Source organism: Macaca thibetana, chromosome X (genome assembly GCF_024542745.1).
Source record: "Macaca thibetana thibetana isolate TM-01 chromosome X, ASM2454274v1, whole genome shotgun sequence".
In the NCBI taxonomy this organism is placed as follows: domain Eukaryota; kingdom Metazoa; phylum Chordata; class Mammalia; order Primates; family Cercopithecidae; genus Macaca; species Macaca thibetana.
Window position 1 is genome coordinate 41,128,832 of NC_065598.1, and position 27,842 is coordinate 41,156,673.

Below are 27,842 nucleotides of genomic sequence, written 5' to 3' on the forward strand. Positions count from 1 at the left end.
GTGATCTGTGACTCCTCTTCCCTCAGTTAAAAACAGTGCCTAAAACCCCTAACTTTAGCCTGCTTTTAGGGCTTAAACTTTCTAGCAGAAAAGGTATTTTTAAACGACTGGCAAGGTAAAGAACAAAGCTTCTGACTACCCTTTTCTTCTAACAGTGAAATACATTTTATCTTCAAATACTCTGAGTGACACTGAAGCGCTGCACCTACGTTTTTTGCTGCTGGTGGGATGGGATGGGCATGAAAGCATGTAGAAGGGCAAGGAGAAGGTACATTTTAAAAATGCCATTCTAAAACAATTGCAACAGCATATAGGAGTGGAAGGCTCTGCTCTGAGACCATGACTTGGCTCAGGGCTGGTCAACGAATCTCTTTCCAGACCTTCCTTTCTTTGTGTGTAAAATGAAGCCCTGACTCTGTAACTGGGATCTCACTAGATACTGAAGATATAGAATTCTTGGATGACTAATTTAAATTTTGTTTGGCTCGTAAAGGAAGGAATATATCAAACAGGTTTTACACTCTAAAATAATATAAAATTGGAAAATGGATGGTCAGGGCTTAGTTTTTATAATCAAGCAAAATAAAACACGCATAAAAACATACCATTCCTGAAGTTCAGGAGAAGGAATGAGACCCGCGGTTCCATTTTTGGAGTTTTCCAGTTTACCCTGCCACCAATTATGATCATCCTTACTAATAATCTGGATGATGTCACCAACTCTGAATCGAATGCCAGCTTCTTTGCAGGGGATGAGGTCATCCTTGGCTGGATCATATTCAAATTGTGCTCTTACATAGATCTATAAAACAGGAGTTTGTAAGAAAGGATGCCATAGTGATGTGAAAGAGAAGTTAGCTCTAATGTCATAACCACACAGCAACACTTACAATACTAACAGGACATCAGATGGTGAAAGCAAAAACGATGCATGGAAATACGACACAAAAAACTTCTACCGCTAGAAACAATGTACTAGTAATCTTTGATGTGTATAGCTTCAAAACTTTGCTGTTTTTATTTGGAAGGAATACTTGAAATACTTGTTTAATAAGAGTAAAGACTTAATTTATGCTTTTACTATAACAGAATAGGCCTATAATTATAGAAAAGTATGCTCGCTCTTTTTTAAACCTGCATTGGTGATGCTGGCATTATGGATAAGTTGTCATGACTGTGTGGCAGCCTTTAAGCCATAAATACTAGCAGTCAGGATAGGTTTTAACCCTAAAGCAGCACATGAATTAAAACTAGCAAGAACTCTGGGTTGGTATCCTGCTGTAAAAATGCTTATATGACAACTGGCAGTGTGTCTACACACTGCTGATAAAGTTAAGTGTAACTCAAACAATTTTTTTAAAAGTTAAAAAAATAGCTTTATTTTTTTCTAATTTAGGTTTTAGGTTTGTATTTTACTCTTCTGAGAGAATAAAAATGAATTTGAACCCTAGTTTCCCCAATGTAACACTTGAAATCAGCACAGAGCTTCAAGACATGCATAGTTCCAGGTTCTGAGTTTTATGATATGTGAATTTACTTAGGAAATAGATTAGCATTCAAGGGTTTATTATATGGCAGCATTTTATGAATTATTTGATTTTTAAATGCTTTAAGATAAGGTAATTCATATCCCATGTTGCATCAATTATACAGTCTTAAGACAAAATTATGGGTGAATTCTATCAGGTACTAATTTATACATAACACTAAATCTGATTATTTTTAATACTATATTTCAAGATAAAAATGCCATAAAAATTCTATCTCTTGAAATTAAAATTGAATATTAATGTTTAAGTCACTGTAAAACCAACCTGAAGACTTTGGAACCACTGTGTGATTTTTTCTGTTTATTTTCAGCAATCCAGCCTATAAAATTAACAAGTCTCTGCATTTGCATTTAAAATCTATACCTCTAAAGTGCTGGCAATTTGAAAGTTACTCGCCAGTGTTAGGCAGCACTTAACTTTTCATGTTTGAACTAGCACAGGCATATCAGGATGTAAAGCCAAGATAATTTATATTCTTTTCTTATTTTTCATTGCAAATGGCTTTTAGAAATACATATGCAAATACAAACTTAAGAAAAAGCTTTCAACTTCAGAAAACTGTTGCTTAAAAATGTTCATCAGCAGGTACTTTTTAGTTATTCTTAGAATTCTAAGAATGTTATAACCTTTAAAATTCTTTTGCATGCCAGAGGCAGGCCCATAGGCCCCCCCGAAGGATGAATTCTTAACCGTTAATATAAAATTATCAGGTTGAAATTACAATAACCATCACAGCTACAAAGATGTGAGGAAAAAATTCTTTATAGAGAATTAGTCATGTGTAATGTGTTAAAATGAAATGGTACAAGCTCTCAATGCTCAAATGTTATGGTCCAAAATGCAAACATTATGGGATGGAAAGGGTTAATAAAGGATTGGCTATTAGCAGCTCAGTTTAGAGAAGTTTCTATAGAGGATATCTATTCACCTGTCGTCCTTTTGGTTGGGTAGTTGATGGCAAGTCCTGTAGAATAAAGCCAACCCAGGAGAAAAATTTTCATTTATTTTTCAAGAGTACAAAGTAATTTGTGTGTTCTGTTACAATATGGTTAAAAAAATGAGCTAGATTTAAGTTGTAAAGAGATAATATACATTATTCCATTTCTCAGAAATGTTGAGTTATCAAAAAAATCAAACCCAGGCCATTTAGCAGCAAGCTGAAGAAAGCAGGTAAGTTTAAGCAGAGAGATAATGTGTTCTTAAGAAACAACTCAGCATCTTCAACACAAAAGCCACTGCAAGTGAAACAGCCTATTAAAAATAAATAAATAAATAAAAGGAGCTGTTGCCCTTTTCAACTTAGTCACTGCAACCATTTAGATTTTGAAAAATTCAATGGCTATATGGCTTTTCATCTTAAAAGCATTAAATGTTAACTGTTACGAATGAATTCCTTTGGTAGCCTATTTTAAAGTTGAAAATAAAGTCGTAGAAAATTTTCTTTCATAATTTCTCTTACTGATATACTTAGAATATCATTCCATTTGAGATAATTTCTAAATTATTTACAATTTTACCTGATAAAAAAGTTGATACATTCTCAAACGGCAAATTAAAAGTCAGGATAGAAGAATACTGCTGCATTATTAGAACTCTCAATAATTTTAACTGGGTGATAAACAGCAGTATTAGCAACAAAAATATTGCCAACCTGCACCTGTTAAGTGCTTCCATTTGTTTAAATAAGTTAAAAACAATTCTTTCTATATTCCAAAATGGATAGTTCTGAAAAAATTTAAAACTCCAAGTTCAAGTCAAATATAAAGTACTTTGTGTTAAAGATGTGATAACAGCGTGGCTTAAGTGCAGTTTGAAGCCAGTTCTTTTTGCTTTTCATATCCAGGCAAGGCTTATAATTCACAAAAATATGTGCACGTACCACAATAACAGAGGGCACACCAATTCGTAAACTTAGATAGCGGAAACTAAAACATGTTGCTGATATCACTCAGAATAGAAAACTACAAAGCCCAAGAATACCCAAATGCCTACTCTGCAAAATTTTTACATTTATCTTTTTCAAATTAAAAAATATTTAGAAGTTTAAACAAATTTCCATTTACATCGTTTGTATAGGTTTGAGCAAAGAAATACATACAAGTGGGGTGGCATAGAAATATTTTTAGAATGACCAAAGCAGTATTGAACTACATTTCTTCAAATTTAACTGCTGAAGGGAATTTTTAATGAGAAGGAAATGTTAAAAAAGATTTTCCAGGAGTAAAGTGCATTGTAGCTGTAGTAGCCTTGTATATCAGCAGAAGACACTATTTCCACTGAACACATGTAACTAGAACACTCATGGCAGGTGAGCACCAACAAAATTGTCACACTTTGCTGTGTGGAGCTAAAGTTCTTACCGAAACAGAATTGTTAGTGCTGCTATGACCATTAGCTGGGGACTGTCTGGAAGTGGAAGGGGAATCTCTCTGAAATAAGACACAAGGTTCATTAACACAGAACACCAGCACAGAAACACAGAGATATTTACATCAACAGTAACAACCACAGTCTGACAACCATTTCCTTTGAGGTTTGAGCTGCATAAGTGCCATACTGACTTGCTTGCATGATTTCACAGAAGTATGAAAAAAATTTTGCAGTTCGAAGGCTCACATATTATAAGTGATGACCGTGTCATTCATTTTAATCAATTCTTTCCTATCTCTAACATTCTATACCTTTTCTTTCTTTTAATGAGACCTAGAAGAGTGACTTGATATTAAACCCTATCAAGTATAAGATGACAAATATTACTATAAAATTATTGTGCTGAAGATCCCAACTGCCTAATTTTTATTAAAGATTAGGTTTGAAAAGCATTTAACAATTTTTAGTACCTCAGTGTCAAGAGTTACTAACTGACCCAATCTGAAGAGAAACAAACCTAAGATTTCACATGTTATAATTCCTTCAGAATCTTTCTATTATAGAATAAATATTATTACTAGTAAGGGTAAAAGAGATATAGATCAGAGAAGAACTCTTTTTAAAGACCATTTTAGTAGATTGATTAAAACAATGATCTCAAGCCTATAATAATATTACACTTCCGGCAAAGATCCTAGGAGCCACAGCCTCTCTACCTATATCCAGGCTCCTCCATCGCTTGCTTTCTCTCTACTATTCTACACACTCAAAATATTTTCCAGGCTCCATTCCCTTAGTGTCTAAATCAACTTTAATGATAAGAACAAGGAGAGGTAGGAAATAAGTACTTTTAAATTTTTGTTTCTGTAGAGTTCTTTTAAGCCTTAGAAATGTGCATGTCTCTTTAAAAGACATTTGTTTTTTTCCCTAGATGACTTAAGAGCATTTCTAGAACCTGTTAGCCTTAAAGGTAATGAGATCCCTTAGAAGAGCATTCTCATATGTTAGTGAGCAAGACTGATCTCCAGGTGCCACCCGCAGAGACTCAAGTCAGTAGAGCCAGGGTGAGGGGCAGGGGTCTACTCTTTAACCAAGGACCTGGGGGATGCAGATGCAGGTGGCCAGAGAGCCTTCTTTTTTTTTTTTTGAAATATTGCCCTAGCTGGGAAGAGTCCAACCACAAGCTTGAATTCTGCCAGGGAACACGAGGGCCAAAAAGGCTGGGGATGGAGCTAGGAGAGAAGTATCATTATTTTTCCTACTATTCAAAGGCAAAGAAGGTAAGAGGGGTTCTTTTTACTCAAGAACATAGAATTTACATCTATGATACTGGTTCCACCCCAAACTAGTTCGACCACTTAAAAAACAAAAGAGAAACTTACGTTATATTAATAACTAACAGTACCTTCTAGTTAGTTAGCCAAAAAGACAAAAATCAATTGTATTTACTAAATTTCTTCAACAGATGGGAAATGATGTAAGGACATCTGTAATTCTAGAATATTAAAATTATTTACATAAAATGTTAAGTGTGACATTCTTTGTTTCCCAGCAAAGTTTGTGCTCTAGGTAACAAATTTCAATGCTCTGAATCCTGGAACAGAAGCAATTCTGCATTTTCTTTTGAAATATACTATTAATTGAAGTTCCACAAAAAGCCACCAAGAGGAGCTCAAGACCCGTTATAACGGACACCTCAACTGCCATGGCTCACCAAAAATACACTTGACAAAACTACACATTTTAATATGTATCTGCAATAGGTTTTAAAAAAATATGAAGCCTCTGATTTTTCTTATAAAATTTACACCATCACTAGAGACTAGAAGTATTACAGTTTCTCTCTCAGGTTCTTCTAAGTACAAATCCAATAAGTTACCTGTCAGTCCTAAAAATTAACTTTAGGAAATGTGTACTTCATATTGATGCACACATTCTTAGAAGATGCACATGAAAGAACAAGCTTCAATAAATAACACTCGAGCTGAATGTGCAATGACCAAAGGATGATACCATTTATGCCCGTTTATATTTCCAATATAAAAAGAATAGATTTTTGAATCTCATTTAATAACTAACACGAAACTGAATAATATAGGTTAGAAGAACTATAATTTCTATAAGATAAACCTATTTTAAGAAAGAAACTTTGGGGCTATATTACTCTAGAAAACTTACTTGTTTACAGATGACATACCATTCTAAATTTAAACAATTTTACAAAAGGTTGCAAAAGCCTATTTCCCTCTAGTGAAGTCAATTATCAATTCATTGCAGACTTAACTTCCATCTAGAGACCTATCGCAATTATATGAACAACTCTATCTCAACAGAAATAGATCACTTCTCAGATTCTTGGAAAGAAGAACTATCTATGTGATTTCTTAACAAGGGAAGTGAATGAACTTCCTGGAAATATTATTGCAATTATGGCCTTTAGTTTCTTTCCCTCAGACACTCTGTTTTTTCCTTATTAAGCCTTATGTCATTATTTATAACTTCTCTACATTTTGCTCAGATTTCAGCCTGCAAAAAGTTCAAGTGCTGAGGAGATCCACATGGAAGCAGGGCTGAGTAGGTGGATGGGACCTACTCTGTTCCGTTATCTTTGTTGTAAAATTGGTGTGCAGTGATCTAACAGCACAGGCAGAAACAATCTCCCAGAAAGCAAAAACATACAGCCATCAGCAGACAGTTAGTTAAGAACTCAGAGGAGATGGGGGTGGTTTGTTAGAGTCATTACCTCACAGGATGAAGACTGAGTACGGTAACTTGGCACAATCTTGAAGGTAATACTCCCCCGCATTTCCCTCTGGAGAGGGGGAAAAAAAAGATAGAAAAGTTTTCTTACAAACAAATGTTCGCAAAACCATGTAAGAAGCCACTCAAAATATGTGGGGGCAATTAGCACAAGCCATCTGAGAGCACATAGCCCAACAATGAAACCTAGTCATGAAGTAGGGAGTTAACAGTAGAGGAAGTTCCTGGGAAAAGCCCAGCAGCCGATTGCCTTACTCATACAGCAATGGTCTCACAGATCTTCAATGGTCACCTTTTTATAGACATGAATACAAAACTTTCTAAGTGACATGCCTTTCAAAAGTGAATATACATTGAATTAGATAATAAACTAGGTAATTACATAAAAATTATATTGAGTATGCCACATTATAATGGTATACCCCATCGAATACGCTTTTTACTTTTTAAAAATTTTTATTTATTTATTTTGAGAGAGTCTTGCTCTGTCATCCAGGCTGGAGTGCAGTGGCAGCATCTCGGCTCACTGTAACCTCTGCCTCCCAGGTTCTGGTGATTGTCCTGCCTCAGCCTCCCAGGTAGCTGGAATTATAGTCATGTGCCACCATGCCCTGCTAATGTTTGTATTTTTAGTAGAGACGGGGTTTCACCATGTTGGCCAGGCTGGTCTCGAACTCCCAACTTCAGGTGATTCGCCCACCTTTGCCTCTCAAAGTGCTGGGATTATAGGTGTGAGCCACCGCACCCAGCCACTTTTTGCTTACTAATTTTGGCTTTAAAAAATTTTTTTGGTGAGTCTGTAAAGTTTATTTCATACTTAATAGGTATTCATAACCTGGGGGCTACTACACTGCAGTGGGAAAAGGGACCAGAGGCCCAAAACACCTCTGTCTGCTTGCTATGACAATCAACACAGGCAAAGGCTGTCATTTTGCCTTTTTTAAAAATCCAAAGCCAAATTCGAATACAGATTTTGAATATGTATGGTCAAAAATGGCCTGGTCTACCGTGGCTTTCCTCCCTTCTATGCTGTAGAGAAATCCACGACAGCTGGCTATGACTCAGCTCAACAGGAAAGAGGTTTCTGACACTGCTGATGTCAGGAGAGTTGAGGTCAGTGAGAAACTAGTTCACATGTATAAATGCTGAAAAGGTTTTCTTTAAACATCTGCTTAGTAAGAAACAGGAGATAAAGGATAAAAGGAGAGTGTTAAAGCCCACATTGCTAAAGACAGGCAAAATGTTTGTAAACTCTATTGTATTTCAACATTTTTCTAGTTGTCAGTTTTGTGAATGTTATATAAGTTCAAGTCCACATAAATATGGTACCAGAAATTCTCTGATTACAGAATACTCCTCATTTGTGTATTTAAAAACAAGCTAACAGAGTAAAAGTCAATTTTAGGAAAGGAAAAACTTTCATTTACTTACAAGCATTTTTTGCAGCTGTTCCACTGTTTGGTTGGCCACACTGATGCCATTGATTTCTCGAATTTCATCACCAACGTGAAGTGTACCTAAGAAATTATATAACATTATAAACATGAAATGATATATGCTTTTATAGTAACAAAATCCAGAGGCATTAATGTAATTTTTAAAAACTAAGTTGAATATTGAGGGCCAATATTTCAGAGACAGACACAAGTTTGGTTGCAGCAGAATTATTTAACTCATGTAGTAACCTCATCAAAACAGATATATCTACTTATGGAAGGCACAGTTTTGATGGATGGCTGCAGAAATCTGTTTATTTTTCTGAGAGAGGTGGTATGTATAGTGGTTTAAAAGTATGGCTTCTGGATCCAGACTGCCTGGGTTCAAATTCCCGCTTCCTTGCTTACTAGCTTTAAGATCTTGGGTAAATTACTGGAACTCTCCATATCTCAGTTTTTACATTTGTAAAATGGAGATGAAAACAGTACCCATCTCATGGATTGTTTTAAGAGCTAAACAAATTTAATATATGCAGAAGGCTTAGAACTGTTCTTGGCGCATACCAAGCACCATGTCAGTGTTTCCTGCTATCGTTATCTGCCAGATATGATACGAAGGTTGTTAATTTTCCAAGAGTTGTGACATGATAATATCTACATAACAGCAAGTTCCGTTAAACATAATTTAATCTTTGGTTGGCATTTCAGCATCTTGTAATACTTCAGCTAGAAAGAAATGACCAAGAACCAATGCGTAGAGCGTTATTTACAATTTTGCTTCCTTATTTATAAATCGTGCACAAATTTACATACTGACCTGGCTTCATTACAAAAAGATAACTCCGCATGCAACAATTAAAGAATAAACATTCATCTTAAGTACACATGGGCCATTTATAAAAATGATTAAAGTGCTATGCTATAAAGCAAGTCTCGACAAACCTCAAAGAAATGGTGTCATACAGACTACATTCTCCAACCACAATGCAATTAAGTTAGAAGTAAATTACAAAAAGATATACAGAAAATCCCGTAAGTGTGAAAAGTAACAGAAAATTATAAATAACTTATAGGTCAATGAAAAGTATCATAATAGAAATGTAAAAATACTTAGAATTGAGTTATAAAAATGCTTCATATCAAAACTGGTGGGATACATTAAGACAGTATTTACAGGGAGAGTTTAGTCTTAAATGCACATATTAGAAAAGAAGGCTGGGCCAGGCACGGTGGCTCACACTTGCAATCCCAGCACTTTGGGAGGCCGAAGTGGGCGGCTCACGAGGTCAGGAGTTCGAGACCAGCCTGGCCAATATGGTGAAACCCCGTCTCTCCTAAAATGTAAAAATTAGCCATGTGTGGTGGTGGGCACCTGTAATCCCAGCTACTTGGGAGGCTGAGGCAGGAGAATCGCTTGAACCCGGAAGCAGAGGTTGCAGTGAGCACAGGTCGCACCATTGCACTCCAGCCTGGGCGACAGAGCGAGACTCCATCTCAGAAAAAAAAAAAAAAAAAAGAAAAAGAAAAGAAGGCTGGGCATGGCGGCTCATGTCTATAACCTCAGTGTTTTGGGAGGCTGAGGCGAGAAGACCACTAGAGGCCAGGAGCTTGAGACCAACCTGTGCAATAAAGCAAGACTCTATCTCTACAAAGTATTAAAAAAATTAGCTGGGTGTGGTTGCTTGTAGTCCTAACTCAGGAATCTGAGACAGGAGGATTACTTGAGCCCAGGAGTTTAAGGAGGTTGCAGTGAGCTATGATTATGCTACTGCATTCCAGCGGCTGATGGAGCGAGACCCTGTCTCAAAAAAAAAAAAAAAAGAAAGAAAGAAAGACTGGAAATAAATGAACTATGTGTCAAATTTGTAAAGTTAGCTAAAACTAATAGAAAGTTAAAAAAAAGGAGATAATAAAAATTAGGTCATAAAACAATGAAACAGAAAATAAACATATAATGAAGAGAATGAACCAAACCCAGAGTGGGTTTCTGAACAAACCTCTGGCAAGGTTGATCAAGAAAAAAAGAGTAGGCACAAATAAACAATACTAGAAATGAACAGGGGACGTAATGACAAAGACGGCAGATAATAAAAAGGTGAGAGAATACTATGAAGAAGCTCTCTGCAATAATATTTTAAAACTTAGATTTTTTAAGGAAAATGTAATTTACCAAAACTCACTCAAGAAATAGAAAGCCTGGATGGCCTTTTAATGTTAAAGAAATTGAAGAAGTTGTTAAAAAACAAAAACAAAACTTTCTTAAAACTAAAAACCAAAACGCCAGGCTCTGATACTTTTATAGGCAAGTCCTACCAAACTTTCAAGATACAAATCATTCCAATATTATATAAAGTCTTTCAGAGAACTGAAGAGGGAATACTCTCCAAGTCACTGTATGAGGTAGATATAACTTTGAAACTAAAATCAGGCAGAGATATATAAGAGAGGAAAATTAACTACGGGCCAGTCATACTCATAAATGCAAATAGTGAGATCTTATAAACAAAACATTAGCACACGGTCAGGCAGTACATAAAAAAGATAATATGTAATGACTAAGCTGAGTTTATCGGAGAAATGCAAGGGTGGTTTATCATTAGGAAATCTTTAAAAGACATTCACCACATTAACAGATAAAAGGAAAAAAACAAATGATCATCTCAGCAGATACTGAAAGAGCATTTGATTAAATTCAAAACCCATTCCCATTTAAAATGCTCAGCAACTACAAATATAAAGGAACTTCTTTAGCCCCATTAAAAGGTATGTACTAAAAATCTACATTATTCTTAATGAATAAATATTGGAAAGGTTCTTTTTTAAAAAAACATTTTTTTTTCCCCTAGAGACAAGGTCTCTCTCTGACACCCAGGCTGGAGTACAGTGGCGTGATCATAGCTCACTACAGCCTCAAAACTCCTGGGCTCAAGCAATCCTCCCACTTCAGCTTCCTGAGTAGCTGGGACTAGAGGCGAGCACCACCATGCCCGGCTAATTTTAAATTCCTTTTAAAAATAAGAATATGACAGGATGTCTACAATACCACTCCTTGAAAGACTGCAGGTCCTAGCCAGTGCAGTAACATAACAAAGAGAAGTTAAAGAAATAATGATGTTCCCCACTGTCAATATCAGACAGATCAACGAGACAGAAGGTTAACAAGGATATCCAGGACCTGAACTCAGCTCTGCAACAGGCAGACCTAATAGACATCTACAGAACTCTCCACCTGAAATCAACAGAATATACATTCTTCTCAGCACCACATCGCACTTATTCTAAAACTGACCACATAATTGGAAGTAAAGCACTCCTCAGCAAATGTAAAAGAACAGAAATCACAACAAACTGTCTCTCAGACCAGAGTACAATCAAATTAGAACTCAGGATTAAGAAACTCACTTAAAACCATACAACTACATGTAAATTGAACAACTTGCTCCTGAATGACTACTGGGTAAATAACAAAATGAAGGCAGAAATAAAGATGTTCTTTGAAACCAATGAGAACAAAGATACAACATACCAGAATCTCTGGGACACATTTAAAGCAGTGTGTAGAGGGAAATTTATAACACTAAATGCCCATAAGAGAAAGCAAGAAAGATCTAAAATCGACACCCTAACATCGCAATTAAAAGAACTAGAGAAGCAAGAGCAAACAAACTCAAAAGCTAGCAGAAGACAAGAAATAACTAAGATCAGAGCAGAACTGAAAGAGATAGAGACACAAAAAACCTTTCAAAAAAATCAATGAATCTAGGAGCTGGTTTTTTGAAAAGATAAACAAAATTGATAGACCGCTAGCAAGACTAATAAAGAAGAAAAGGGAGAAGAATCAAATAGACACAATAAAAAATGATAAAGGGGATATCACCACCGATCCCACAGAAATACAAACTACCATCAGAGAATACTATAAATACCTCTACGCAAAGAAACTAGAAAATCTAGAAAAAATGGATAAATTCCTGGACACCTACACTCTCCCAAGACTAAACCAGGAAGAAGTTGAATCTTTGAATAGACCAATATGTTGGCTGTGAAATTGAGGCAATAATTAATAGCTTATCAACCAAAAAAAGTCCAGGACCAGATGGATTCACAGCCGAATTCTACCAGAGGTATAAAGAGGAGCTGGTACCATTCCTTCTGAAACTATTCCAGTCAATAGAAAAAGAGGGAATACTCTCTAACTCATTTATGAGACCAACATCATCCTGATGCCAAAGCCTGGCAGAGACACAACAAAAAAAGAGAATTTTAGACCAATATCCCTGATGAACATTGATGCAAAAATCCTCAATAAAATACTGGCAAACCAAATCCAGCAGCACATCAAAAAGCTTATCCACCACGATCAAGTCAGCTTCATCCCTGGGATGCAAGGCTGGTTCAACATACGCAAATCAATAAACGTAATCCATCATATAAACGGAACCAAAGACAAAAACCACTTGATTATCTCAATAGATGCAGAAAAGGCCTTTGACAAAATTCAATGGCCATTCATACTAAAAACTATCAATAAGTTAGGTATTGATGGAATGTATCTCAAAATAATAAGCTATTTATGACAAACCCACAGCCAATATCATACTGAATGGGCAAAAACTGAAGCATTCCCTTTGAAAACTGGCACAAGACAGGGATGCCCTCTCTCACCATTCCTATTCAACATAGTGTTGGAAGTTCTGGCTAGGGCAATCAGGCAGGAGAAAGAAATAAAGGGTATTCATTTAGGAAAAAAGGAAGTCAAATTGTCCTTGTTTGTAGATGATACGATTGTATATTTAGAAAACCCCATCGTCTCAGCCCAAAATCTCCTTAAGCTGATAAGCAACTTCAGCAAAGTGTCAGGATACAAAGTCAATGTGCAAAAATCACAAGCATTCCTATACACCAATAACAGACAAACAGAGAGCCAAATCATGAGTGAACTCCCATTCACAATAGCTTCAAAGAGAATAAAATACCCAGGAATCCAACTTACAAGGGATGTGAAGGACCTCTTCAAGGAGAACTACAAACCACTGCTCAACGAAATAAAAGAGGACACAAACGAATGGAAGAATATTCCATGCTCATGGATAGGAAGAATCAATACTGTGAAAATGGCCATACTGCCCAAAGTAATTTATAGATTCAATGTCATCCCCATCAAACTACCAATGACTTTATTCACAGATTTGGAAAAAACTACTTTAAAGTTCATATGGAACCAAAAAAGAGCCTGCATTGCCAAGACAATCCTAAGCCAAAAGAACAAAGCTGGAGGCATCACACTACCTGACTTCAAACTATACTACAAGGCTACAGTAACCAAAACAGCATGGTACTGGTACCAAAACAGATATATAGACCAGTGGAACAGAACAGAGCCCTCAGAAATAATGCCACACATCTACAACCATCTGATCTTTGACAAACCTGACAAAAACAAGAAATGGGGAAAGGATTCCCTATTTAATAAATGGTACTGGGAAAACTGGCTAGCCACATGTAGAAAGCTGAAACTGGATCCCTTCCTTATACCTTATATAAAAATTAATTCAAGATAGATTAAAGACTTAAATGTTAGACCTAAAACCCCTGGAAGAAAGCCTAGGCAATACCATTCAGGACCTAGGGATGGGCAAGGACTTCATGACTAAAACACCAAAAGCAATGGCAACAAAAGCCAAAATAAGCAAATGGGATCTAATTAAACTGAAGAGCTTCTGCATGGCAAAGGAAACTACCATGAGTGAACAGGCAATCTACAGAATGGGAGAAAATTTTTGCAATCTACCCATCTGACAAAGGGCTAATATCCAGAACCTACAAAGAACTCAAACAAATTTACAAGAAAAAACAAACAATTCCCTCCAAAAGTGGGCAAAGGATTTGAACAGACACTTCTCAAAAGAAGACATCTATGCAGCCAACAGACACATGAAAAAATGCTCATCATCACTGACCGTCAGAGAAATGCAAATCAAAACCACAATGAGATACTATCTCACACCAGTTAGAATGGCAATCATTAAAAAGTCAGGAAACAACAGATGCTGGAGAGGATGTGGAGAAACAGCAACACTTTTACACTGTTGGTGGGAGTGTAAATGGGTTCAACCATTGTGGAAGACAGTGTGGCAATTCCTCAAGGATCTAGAACTACAATTACCATTTGACCCAGCAATCCCATTACTGTGTATATACCCAAAGGATTATAAATCATGCTACTATAAAGACACATGCACATGTATGTTTATTGTGGCATTATTCACAATAGCAAAGACTTGGAACCAACCCAAATGTCTATCAATGATAGACTGGATTAAGAAAATGTGGCACATATACACCATGGAATACTATGCAGCCATAAAAAACGATGAGTTCATGCCCTTTGCAGGGACATGGATGAAGCTGGAAACCATCATTCTCAGCCAACTATCACAAGGACAGAAAACCAAACACCGCATGTTCTCACTCATAGGTGGGAACTGAACAATGAAATCACTTGGACACAGGGTGGGGAACATCACACATCGGGGCCTGTTGGGGGGTGGGGGACTGGGGGAGGGACAGCATTAGGAGAAATACCTAATGTAAATGATGAGTTGATGGGTGCAGCAAACCAACATGGCACATGTATACCTATGTATCAAACCTGCACGTTGTACACATGTACCCTGAACTTAAAGTATAATAAAAAACAAAAAGGAAAAGAAAAAAAAAAGAAATAATGATGCTGTGGTTTTACTGAACATATAAAAAATTATTAAAAATAGCAAATAAAAAATACATACTGGAATCTAAAACCACATATCCTCCTGTGGGAGTGCTGTACACTCTCTACGCCCATAAAGATTCCTCCGAAAGCAGCAATGATGCCAGACATCATGTTGCGTACACAGTGGTCTCCTCTTATTCTCAAGAGGAGAATAAGGCACTAAAATGCTTAGAGTGTTACTTCTTGCTCTCCGGGGTAAGGAAAGAGGTGTTAAGTACAAAAATAACCCTATCTCAAAGACAGAGCGTCTGCCAGAAGAATCATTTTTGGAACATCCTCTAAATACTAGTGCATATAACTCAGTCCTTTCAAAGAAAAGCCTAAATCCACACGTCCAAACCCTGCCCATCCTTGAGAGTTAACTGAAGATGCACCTTCTTAAAAAATCATTGTTCAAGCTGGGCAGGGTAGCTCATGCCTATAATCCCAGCACTTTGGGAGGAGGCAGACGGATTGCTTGAGTTCAAGAATTGGAGACCAGACTGGGCAACATAGTAAAACCCCATTTCTACAAAAATATCAAAAGTTAGCCGGGCATGGTGGTGTGCGCCTGTGGTCCCAGCTACTCAGGAGCTTGAGGTAGGAGGATTGCTTGAGCCTGAGAGGAGAGGTTGCAGTGGGCCAAGATTGTGCCATTGCACAGCCTGGGTGACTGAGCCAGACTTTGTCTCTGAAAGAAAAAACCCCACATCATTCTTTGTCTATTCCAGTTCTTAGTGAATTCTCTCTACAGAATGACTGCACTCACTATGGCAGGTATTAATAATTTAATCATTGATTTGACATCTCTTACCATTTAATTTTTATATTACTTAACTCTATGACGTCCTAATTTATAAATAGCATATCTAATTCCTAAATGAATGAGATAACAGTTTTTAAATGGTTATTTATTTACATACATCTTGTACTCTAGAACAGATCTCTCTCCTACATCTTGAGGCCCAGTGTAATAATTTGCTTTATCTCCCGTGGTCCCCATAAGTTGTAATCTAACAGTGATACAGAGATGCTCCGGCTAACAGAACTCTAATATACTGTCCCTTCATTATCTACATGCTGGAGCATGTGCAGATAAATAAGAAACAATGGAGGCCAATAATGATTAAAATCAAAGATGATTTTAAAAGATCCTTTATGTGTATCCTTTATACTTTGTTAGCTGGGTGTGATGACATGCACCTGTGGAAAGCTGAGATGGGAGGACTGCTTGCACTTAGGAGCTCAAGGTCAGTCTGGGCTGACATAGTGAGACCCCATCTCAAAAACAAACCAAACAAACAAAAACATTTTCTTCACTAGGCTACAGGGGAAAAAATTAAGGAAGGCAAAGAAAGAAATATATATGAAACTTACCTTGCCTGTGAATCATGCCCCCATGCATAATTCTTGCAACAATACAATGATTTAGTTCATTCATTTTTAAAGTGATTCCCTGTAAAAAAAAAAATAAAAAGTTCAGTAAAAGTAGAATTACTATGATAGTACTTCTCTTAATATTTATGATTTTGCGGTAGGCTATAATAGAATACATACATTTTATATAATGCTTTTAACACACTATTTTCTTTTCTTTTCTTTTTTTTTGAGACAAGAGTCTCATTCTGTCACGTGCAGTGGCACGACTGCAGCTTACTGCTACCTCCACCTCTAGGGTTCAAGTGATTCTTCTGCTTCAGCCTCCTGAGTAGCTGGGATTAAAGGTGCCTGCCACCATGCCAAGCTAATTTTTGTATTTTTAGTAGAGATGAGGGTAAGGAAAGAGATGGTTCACTATGTTGGCCAGGCTGGTTTCAAACTGCCGACCTCAAGTGATCCACCTGCTTTGGCCTCCCAAAGTGCTGGTATTACAGGTGCGAGTCACCATGCCTGGCCGATAGTGCTTTTAAATCTTCTAATTATGATTATTTTCCCTGTTGCTCTATTTTTAATGTTGCCTATTATTTTTAAAAACAGTTTTTATTGATATATTATTGACATACACATATTTAAAGTGTACAATTTGATAAGTTTGACATATGTATGAAACTATGGCCACAATCAGGATAGTGATATATCTATCATTCCCAAAAGTTTCCTCATGCTTGTTGATAATATTCTCCCATCCCTCCATACCCTCCCCACCACATCCCTAAGCAACTACTAATATGACAATCAAAAAGCTGATAATATAGTTGTCGACCAGTCAAATGCTGATACAGTCAACTTTTGCTGACTACAGATTTGTTTGCACTGTACATAAATGAAATCATACAGTATGAACTCTTTTTTGTTGCTTTTTTCTCTCAGCATAATTATTTTGAGACTCCACCATGCTGTTGCATGTATCAGTAGTTTGTTCTTTGTTCTTGCTGAGTGGTATTCCATTGTATGGACGTATCAGTTTATCTACTCACCCACTGAATTGTTTTCTGGTTTGGGCTATTATAAGTGAAGCTGTATTCCTGGGTTAATCACCATTTGCTCATAACATATATATATATTTAAGATCTGGAACACTTCATGCATTCATATGTCATCCTTATACAGAGGCCATAATAATATTTTCTTTACTGTTTATATTTCAGTATATATGCTGCTGAAGTGAGCACATATTAACCTTTTCATATATTGTTGGATTTGCTTTGCTAAGATTTTGTTTAGAATTTTTACATCTACATTCATGAGGGATACTAGTCTATAGTTTTCTTTCTTTGTAATGTCTTATCTGGTTTTGGTATCAGGGTAATGCTGGCTTTCTAGAATGAGCTGGGAAAAATTTCTTCTTTTTCAATGTTTTGGAAAGAGTTTGTATAGAATTGGTATTATTTCTCTATTGTATGTTTGATAGAATTTATCAGTGAAGCCATCTTGACCTGGAGTCTTCTTTGAGGAATAGTTTTTAACCACAAATTCAATTTTCAAATAGTATTGGGCAATTCAGTTTATTCCTTCTTAAATGAGCTTTAGTAGTTTCTGTCTCCCAGGGAATTTTTCCATTTTATCTAAGTTGTTGAATTTATTGGCACAAATCTGTTTATTTCCTTATCATCTTTTTTGTATCTGTAGACTCTGTAGTGATGCCCCTTCTCTCATGCCTGATATTGGTAATTCATGTTTTTTTCCCCCCGATCGTATAGTCATTTTTCCTGATCAGTCTGATCTTTCCAAAGAAAAAGTATTTTTTGTTTTATTGATACTCTATTGCTTTCTGTTTCCTATTTCATTAATTTCCACTTCGATCTTTATTATTTCTTCTCTTCTACTCATTTTGGGTTTAATTTACTCCTTTTTGCCCTAGTTACTTCTAAGGTATAAGCTGAAGTCATTGATTTGAGATGTTTCTGCTTTTCTAATATAGGTGTTGAATGGTACATATTTCTCCCTAAGTACTGCTTTAGTGGTATCCTGCAAATTCTGATATACTGTGGTTCATTTTAATTCATTCCAAAATGCTTTTTAATTTCCCTTTTGATTTCCTCTTTAGTCCATGGGTTACTTAGAATTGTGTTATTTAGTTTTCAAGTAATTGGTGATTTCTCTCTGTTATTCATGTCTAATTTAATCCCAGTGTGGTCTGAGAATATACTTTGATATCAATAAAGCTACTCCAGCTTCCTTTTGATTAATGTTATCATAGTATATCTTTTTCTATCTTCTTACTTTTATTTATTTATTTATTTATTTATTTATTTTTTAAGAGATGAAGTCTCACATTGTCACCCAGGCTGGAGCACAGTGGTACGATCGTAGCCCACTGCATCCTCGAACTCCTGGGCTCAGGTGATCCTCCTGCCTCAGCCTCCCAAGTAGCTGAAACTACAGGCATGCACCACCAAACCTGGCTTCTACCTTTTTACTTTGAAACCATTCTTTGTGTATAAAGTGCATGTTTTACAAGTAGAACATGATGATTGATACAGTCTGGTATAAATATATATTCTTGCTATTTGACTTCTATTTGTTCCACCTGTTCTATGTTATCTTTTTCTGCCCTTCTTTGTATTATTTTTTATTCTGCTTTCTCTCCTGTGTTTTCTCTCACAACTCTTCATTTTATTGTTTTAGTGGTTGCATTAGGGTTTATAGCATCTACCTTCAACCTGTCAGTGTACCTTCAAGTGATATTATACCACTTCACATGTAGTATAAGAGCCTTACAATAGTATATAGTACTTCTATGTCTTTCTTCCTGACCTTTGTGCTACTGTTGTCATACATTTTATTTTTCCATATACTATAAACTCTAAAACACACTGCTGTTTTTGTTTAAATTGCCAATTATAAGAGATTGAAGTAATAAGAAAAAGAACTTATAGATTTACCCACATAGCTATCATTTCCAGTGCTCTTTATTCCCTTTTTGTAGACTCAGATTTTAATCTGTTATCATTTTCCTTCTGCCTGAAGAATGTCCTAAATATACTGTGAGTCTTCCAGTGTGGGTTGGCTGAATTCTTTCAGCTTTGGTACGTCTGATGACATTTTTATTTTGCCTTTATTCTTGAAAGATACCTTTGCTTGGTTTAGAATTCTAAGTTGAGAAATGTTTGTTTTTAGTACTTTATGACACTGTTCTTGTTTGTACTGCTTCTGATAAGACACTGATGTCATCCTTATGTTTGTTCCTCTTTGTGTAAAATTTCTTTTTTTTTTTTTTTTTTTGAGATGGAGTCTTGCTCTGTCGCCCAGGCTGGGGTGCGGTGGCATGATGTCTTGGCTCACTCCAACCTCTGCCTACCAGCCTCAAGCCATTCTCCTACCTCAGTCTCCCAATTTCTTTTCTTTCTTTCTTTTTTTGCTCTGTTTCTCAGATTTTCTCTTTGTCATAGGTTCTAAGCAGTCTGATTATGATGTACCTTGGTATTGTTTTCTTCATGTTTCTTGTGCTTGGGGTTTACCATGGTGTTTGGATCTGTGGGTTTATAGTTTTCATCAAGTTTGGAATGTTTTCAGTCATTATTTCTTCAAACATTTCTTCTTTCTTTTCCTCTCTCTCTTCTTCATGAACTCCAATTAACCATGTATGAGGCTGACTGAAGTTGTCCCACAGCTCAGCCATGCTCTTTTAATCTTTAAAAATTCTTTTTCTGGCTGTATTTCCTTTTGGATAGTTTTTATTGCTCTGTCTTCGAGTTCACTAATCTCTTCTGAAATGTCTAATCTGCCATTAATCCCATAGTGTATTTTCCTGCTAATTCTATTATCTGTCAGTTCTATGTCATTTTTGATTGATTATTCTCCATATTATAGGTCACACTTTTTGGTCTTTTTACATGCCTAGTAACCTTTGATTAGATGTCAGACATTGTGAATTTGTTGCATACTTGATGTTTTTGTATTCCTAAAATATTCTTGTGTTTTGTTCTGAGACTTAGATCAGTTACTCGGACATAGTTTGATCCTTTAGGTCTTGCTTTCATGATCCATTAGGCAGGTTTGGAGCAGTTGTCAGTTTGTGGCTAATTACTTCTCATGACAGAGATAAGATTTCCCTGAGCACTCTACACAATGTGCCACGAATTAGAAATTTTTCTAGTCTGCCTGGTGGGAACAGATAGTGTCAGGTGCTGTTCCTTCCAATCCTTTTGGATGTTTTTTTTTTCTCCATTCAAAGTGGAGAGTGTTGGGGAGTTTCTCAGTGTTGGGGAGTTTCCTATCAGACATGCAATGATCGATACTCTGCTGAATACTTGAGGGAGATCCTCTACAGATCTGAGGTTCTCTCTGTGTGCAGCTCTCTCCTCTTCAGTACTCTGTCCTATGAACTCTAGTTGCTTTGGTCTCCCCAGACTCACAGCTGTGTCCCCTCAATTCAGGGAGTCTGCCTACTCTGCCTTAGTTCCCCTCCCTGTGCTATGGCCTGGAAACTCTCTGAAGGCAGCATGGTGGGGCATTCATATGGGTCACCTTGTTTCCTGTCTCATAAGAGATCACTGTCCTTAGTTGCCTGATGTCTACTGTCTTGAAAACTGTTCTTTCATGAAATTTTGTTTTTTATATGTTGGGTTGTTTCAAATGAGACGATAAATCTGGTCCCAGTTACTCTATCTTGGCCAGAAATGAAAGTTCTACAGTCACATTTAATGCCAGAATACTATTCTACAGAGTAGATCACTTTTTGTTTTCTGATAATCCACTATTAAAAAAAACAAGCATTCATAAGCATATTTTTTGCACTAGATCTGGTTAATCCTAAGAATCACACAGGGAAATTTTAAATAATGCTGACTCTTAAACCCACTCTTTAGATGTAAGCTCAGGAGGCCTGGAATGCAGCCCAGAAATCTGTACTTTTTAACAGGCTCCCTTGCTGGAAAGTGGCCTTGAATTTGAGACAGTTAAGGGTAGGGACTGTGTCTCTTATTTTTCACTAGAGAATAACACTGTCGGAAAGCTTGATAAAAATATCTGAGACTTTATACTCTAAACTTAATTTGTACCATTCCACAAACTATAACTTTGCATGGTTCCTATTTTGCAGTTTTCAGAAGTGGTAGGCGAGCAATGTGAAAAATTGGTTTATCAAAATGTTTCCAGTCCTAAGATTCAATTGTAATATTCAAGTTTCATTTCCAACTTGTACATTCAATCAGCTTGTATGGCTACTAAGAGAAGTGTTCCTGGAAAAATGCTGTAAATTAGTGTGTAAGTCAAATCTAATTTCATAAGGGAAATGATAGTACAATAGAGGTTCCACCTTTGAAACTAATAGATTTATGTATTCATTCCACTAACATTAACGTGAACTTACTATGAGGCAGGCACTCTGCTAGGTACAGTAGCAAATGAGACAAAAAGGGTCTCTCATGGCCAGGGGAAGTTCACCTCAAACCAACTGTAGTTAACATTTATTATTCTGTAGGTCCCAAATATTTCTCTGTAGAGAGGAGCTGATTCATGCTCTCTCTGTTCCCAAGTTAACGAATTCTAGGGAAGGGATTGGCATAGCGTGGGTTAGGTGCCTACTCCTGAACCTACCAGCTTGAGGGGGGATATTAGGAAGGTTATACTCCTGGCCTTTCCCTGTTTATATAAGCCTTTCCTCAATTTTGTAAGCTAGTTCAAGCTTGGTTTTTGTCACTTGCAACTATGGGAATCCCAATCAATAAAAAAAATAATTATGAGTATGATGCTACAAATGGGAAAACAGAGTGAACAGGAGTATATCACCCTGTAGAGGGTCTGAAAAACAAAATAGATCACATAGGAATATCCTGCACAGTAACATAATGCTTTGAATAAGGCAACTAAGAAAGCAAATAAAGTTGTATTAAGTGTATTAGAGATTTATATTCTATTATTGAAAATATATATTTTATATTTCACATAAAATAATTCCTGTTTTCATGGAAACTCATCAAAAGGAGAAGAAATATACCTCTTCCCTAGGATCACTAAAGGCAGAAGAGCTTTTGGAAGGAGACTTTCAGGGGAGACTCAACACCATTTTATGCTTTCTGAAAAGTAACTCAGGGATGTAGTTTTACGCTTTTATTAAGTCTATGTTTCCTTTCTTTTTTTTTGAAACAGAGACTTTCAGAGCTAGGTGGGATCCTGGGGATCATTCATTTAGTCAACTATGCTTTTAGAGATGAGCCAGCTGAGGCCCACTGACATGAAGTGATTTGCCCAAGACACCCAAAACCTGCTGTAGCCTATGCTCTCTTAAGCCAAAGAGTTGTCTGGATAGTACCAGAAGGGGTGAGGTGATCTGCATGCCCCCATGTGCTGCAAGATAATACTGTATAACGGGCAAAGATTACTAAATGAGAATTAGGACAAGAAATGTCTAAGCTGAGGGCTCACCAAAAATCGTGGTCATAGAATCACTGCTTTATAACTTTTCCCTTAATCTAAAAGGCAACTTTTAGAAGTAGGTAAATTTGTTTTTCTATATCCTAATATCCCTTTTCTATGCTCTCAGGAAAAAGATATGAATGCGTAAATTTGAATGTTTTTCCTCTTGTAAAGATATGGTTTCTCCTCCAACTTGGAACTTACCCGATATTCTCTGTCTCAACGTCCATTCAGTTTTAGAAACCTAAAGCTTAAGGGCTGTCCTTGATCCTTGCTTCTCCCTCAGTCCCACTGTCAATCCATTGTTAAGGCTTACTGATTTTACTTACCCTTTCATTATTTCTTAAATGTGTTCACTTCTTTCCATCTTGACATCCATCCCTCAAGTTCAGAGTTCCATCATATCTGCCCTGCGCTATGCAGTAACAGCCTCTTAACTGGTTTCTGTACATCCACTCTTGACCCCTCTCATACATTCTTTAGAGTGATATTTTTAAAACGAAAATCTGATATTATCCCCCTGCTTGAAAGTCTTCAATAGCCTCCCATTGTTTTTAAGATAATGAACAGAATCCTTAACATGTGTTCCAACACTTGTATGATTCTGTTCCAGCCACTCATCTTGCTGTCTGCAGTTCAGCCATGGTGCCTTCTTTCCATTGCGAAACTATGATAAGAGCCTTTACCAGGTTTACACATGTGCTATCTGGTTTGCCTGAATGGTATCCCCCTGCTTCCCCTCACTCCCCTTGCTCTGTTCAGTTAACATCAAGGAGCCTTTCCTTGATCTTCTCAGTCCACGAGAATTCTATGAGAATGATGAGGCAAGGTTCAGCATCAATTCTATTCCAGCTCTACTCCCAAGCACTGAGTAAACTGATTCATATTAAGTGGGTAGGTGGGAATGGAAGAAATTTCATTTCAGCAATGTTACTCAATTCTTTGAATGCCCCATGAATTAATCTTCATCTAATTTTGTTGAAGGCAAAAGATCTGAAAACTATAAGATTTATAAAAGGATGATTTTTACAATGTTACTAGACATTCACTTTCTCAATACCAATACAAATACGTCAAATTGTCCCTTTCTTTGCTGCCCCAGAGGTTTTTACACTCTGGAGGAAAGTTACAGTATGTTCCCCTTTTTATGGTTGAAGGGCAATTGTGAAAGGAGAGGTGAGAAAGAGAACCAGCATGCCTAAGACACAGTGTCAGGCAGAACAATTCTAGAAAAGAAGGGCAGGGGGGAACTGAAGATCTGGAAACATTTCTTTAAAACTATTCATGTCTTCCCTCCCTCCCCAACTCCTAGTAGCATAGGTTGAAGTTAGCTGATCTAACCCATGCTGGGATTTTATGAGAGTATTGAAAATTTTCTTTTCCTACTTACCATTGGTTCATCTGTGTTCTTTTGGAACTGTACCAGCCGAACTCTGGTCACATTCTCCATATCCATGTCTCCGTTAGCACTTTCTGGAGAATCGCCGTTTAAGTAGGGAGAGGTGGGAGGAGGTGTGACCCTCAATGCTTCATCACTGTAAACTTCATGTGCCACTACGTCGTGTGTCTGAAGTAAGGCCTAATGTTTTATGAAGAAAAAAAAAATTAATAACATTACTATTTCAGCAGAAATTTATTTTTAGTTATTTATTTATTTTGAGACAGGCTCTCACTCTGTCACCCAGGGTGGAGTGCAGTGGTGAGATCTCAGCTCACTGCAGGCTTCATCTCCTGGGCTCAAGCGATCCTTCCTCTGCAGCGTTCTGTGTAGCTGGGACCACAGGTGCATGCCACCACACCCGGCTAATTCTTAAAAGTTTTTTTTGTAGACATGGGGCCGACAAATTTATTATATAAACATATCTCATTCTTTTCCTCTCAAAGGTATCACTCATCTAAAGAGAACATAAAGTATGTAATATCGACATACAACTATATCTCAATTTCTTTGTGACAAATAATCATGATAAATAGATTTTTTAAAACATGAGTGAATAAATGAGTGAATCAGTGAAGAGATGTGTTTGATGACTATCTGGGTCAGAAGTGTTATCAACTAACTTGTTCAAATGAAAGCAGACGGTACAATTTCAAATAATTTAGCCAAAAGAATCATCTATAAATAGAGTTGGCAAATTTGTGCTGGGGCTTGGAATTGAAACAAATTTAAAAAGAAATGGTGCAATAATTGGAGTATTGAGCAAATATCTTTCATCAAAGCACTTACAATGACACTTTTATATAACTCAAAGGATGAAAATAATTTATAGCATATGATTTAGAAAAAGAAAAAATATACATACAGATGTACCTTAAAAATGTAATCTTCCAAAATATCACATATGATATGGAACTCAAACTCTAAACATGTTAAATTGTTTTGTTCATTATATTTTTTGGAGCACTTGTTTAAATAAAAAATAAGTTGAGAATTATTATTATGACTTCTTTTTGCAAAGCCTATTGACAAAGAGAAAGTGATTTCTTTGTACTGACATCTCTATTTGTCAGCTTGGTGAACTTCAACAATAAAATGTCCCTTGTTTCCCTGAAAAAGAATGTCCTTCTACTGACCACACTTTTTGTGCCATCATAATAAACCCTTTTTAATAAGCATAAATATTTGAACATTTCTATTTCAAAGAGAATCTATAGCTATTGGAATGTCTGGAGCTTTACACAGATTATATTTTCTTGTGTGCTAACTATAAATTCGGTTCTATTTTAATTTGTGATCTGTGTGGTAATGAGATATCTGCAGATAATGAAATGCAATTAAAATTGCTTTAAAAATGTAACTCATAGCATCTGAAATTAAGTTATTTTATTAAAAGGCTTAAAAAAGTCATGACTTGGCTATTTTAATTTTAAAGGCATGCATACTAGGCAAAAAAAAGGTTAACAATCTGGTAAAATCATAAAGAAGATAATGCTGATTTGTCACCAGTAAAGAATATGCCTTGAATATTATACACAGTTGGGTTTCTAATGGAAATGGCAGATATTTTACATAATCTCAGAAGACTGGTCTAAACTGGGATTTGGGTGAGGAGCACCAAGGGGCACTAAGCAATACATAGCTTGAAAGTAGGGCTCCGTGATGGCCCTGGGGACCTTCGCTTCCTCACCAGTACCCTGACTGCACGCTGTACTGGTACTCCTGAGCCCAAGTATAGAGGCTGTGCTATGTGGGCAAATCCCTCTTTTTCTGATTTAATTGTGGTCACGTAAGAAACTAAGATTTAGGACAAAAAGCAAAAATCGGTAACATAAAAACTGGAACATTTCATTTGCTAAAATTATGTTTGTCATATCACTGCAGCCTTGACCTCTTGGGCTCAAGTGAACCTCCCACCTCAGCCTCCCGAGTAGCTGGTACCACAGCCATGTGCTACCACATCCAGATAATTGTTGTATTTTTTGTAGACACGGGGTTTTGCCATGTTGCCCAGGCTGATCTTGAACTCCTGAGCTCATGCAATTCACCTACCCCAGCCTCCCAAAGTGCTGGGATTACAGGCCTCTACTCATTCTTTTAAATTATATAAGCAAACATTTGTATTTAATGCATTATTTACAAGGAAGGATAAGCCCACAATAATAAAATAATACCCAAACTGGACTTTAAAAGAAATATGCTCAAATGATGTCACCAAATAGGGTCATACTCAATATTAACCACAATTTGGCACTGTAAATGATTGCTACCATAAAATGAAACTTAACCTAAAGTTCTAATTCATATCCAAACAGAAAAAGGGGGCCACTTACAGACTATCTTTTTTTTTTTTTTTTTTTTTTGAGACGGAGTCTCGCTCTGTCGCCCAGGCTGGAGTGCAGTGGCGCGATCTCGGCTCACTGCAAGCTCCGCCTCCCGGGTTCACGCCATTCTCCTGCCTCAGCCTCCCGAGTAGCTGGGACTACAGGCGCCCACAACCGTGCCCGGCTAATTTTTTGTATTTTTAGTAGAGACGGGGTTTCACCGTGGTCTCGATCTCCTGACCTTGTGATCCGCCCGCCTCGGCCTCCCAAAGTGCTGGGATTACAGGCGTGAGCCACCGCGCCCGGCCCAGACTATCTTTTTAAAAGCTTAAAAGAGTATGTAAAATAAAAAATAGAGAAACCAAAATTTGAACATTTTTCTTCAAATATGTTAAGACATGAGTGAGCAGTTGTTACTAAGCTGAAATAGCTGTCAGTTTTAAATACATAACAATCACGTAATAGGAAAAAAACACTTTCACTTTTTGTACTATAGTAAGGATATGTATAAGACAACTAACAACATCAGACTAGAGTGAAAAAATCTGACTATTTAATGTTTCATATTTTACAACTGCAACAAGCAAAGGGAATGTTCTTTTTAAAAAGTCAGCCTTTCAAATGGAACAACTAAAAAAGGAATCAGTGAGATAATATTCTTTTATGATGACCTCTAAAGATACAGATTTTAGGCCAGGTGTGGTAGATCATGCCTGTAATCCCAACATTTTGGGAGGCCAAGGAAGGATGACTGTTTCAGCTCAGGAGTTCAAGACCAGTCTGGGCAACAAAGTGAGACCCCAGTCTCTACAAAAAATAAAAAAAAGTAGACAGGCATGGTGGTGCATGCCTGTAGTCCCAGCTACTTGGGAAGCTGAGGCAGGAGGATTGCTTTGCCCAGGAAGGCTACAGTGAGCTAAGAAGGTGTCACTGCACTCCTGTCTGGGCAATAGAGCAAGACCCTGTCTCTTAAAAAACAAAAACAAAAACAAAAAAAACCACAGAGTTTTAAAGTTGTTTAAATTTACCCTTATTTCCTCTCCCTTTAGTTACTGTAAATATTTACAAGTAGCTGCATTTTCAGTGTTGGGCAATTCAATGTTAAATCCTCATGTTATAATAATCAGAAAGCAAAGAAAAATTTGGATGACTGAGCAAATAAGTCTGAAATTATAAATATGCCAAGAATAACTCCCAAACCTTGGCATAATAAAAAAATTATAAGTATTAACATATTTCCCCTTAGCTATTAATATTTCTTTAAAAATACCAAGATTTTGAAACTATGATTTAAAAAAATGCTTATAAGATAGAAAGCCTCAGCATCTAAAAGCTCATTTAACATAGCATATATCTATATATATCTATATATATCTATATATATATCTATATCTATCTATATCTATCTAT

General features: G+C 36.6%; 1 protein-coding gene and 1 non-coding gene across 11 annotated transcripts in view; both read right to left on the minus strand.

Moving 5' to 3' along the window:
- Positions 1-27,842, minus strand: part of CASK (calcium/calmodulin dependent serine protein kinase) — a 405,070-nt gene that overhangs the window by 38,648 nt on the left and 338,580 nt on the right. For 6 of the 10 annotated variants that reach the window (XM_050776177.1, XM_050776176.1, XM_050776180.1 and 3 more), the window contains 7 exons: positions 24,061-24,249; positions 16,248-16,326; positions 8,112-8,197; positions 6,664-6,732; positions 3,911-3,979; positions 2,479-2,514; positions 606-802 (listed from right to left, as the gene is read on the minus strand). In XM_050776177.1, coding sequence (XP_050632134.1) covers positions 606-802; positions 2,479-2,514; positions 3,911-3,979; positions 6,664-6,732; positions 8,112-8,197; positions 16,248-16,326; positions 24,061-24,249 — 725 coding nt within the window. The remainder of the gene's footprint in view (positions 1-605; positions 803-2,478; positions 2,515-3,910; positions 3,980-6,663; positions 6,733-8,111; positions 8,198-16,247; positions 16,327-24,060; positions 24,250-27,842) is intronic. The other 4 variants (XM_050776183.1, XM_050776184.1, XM_050776182.1 and 1 more) reach the window with 3 other exon arrangements.
- Positions 17,376-17,482, minus strand: LOC126946991 (U6 spliceosomal RNA). Its single transcript, XR_007722851.1, has one exon. It is a non-coding gene; the product is annotated as a U6 spliceosomal RNA (small nuclear RNA).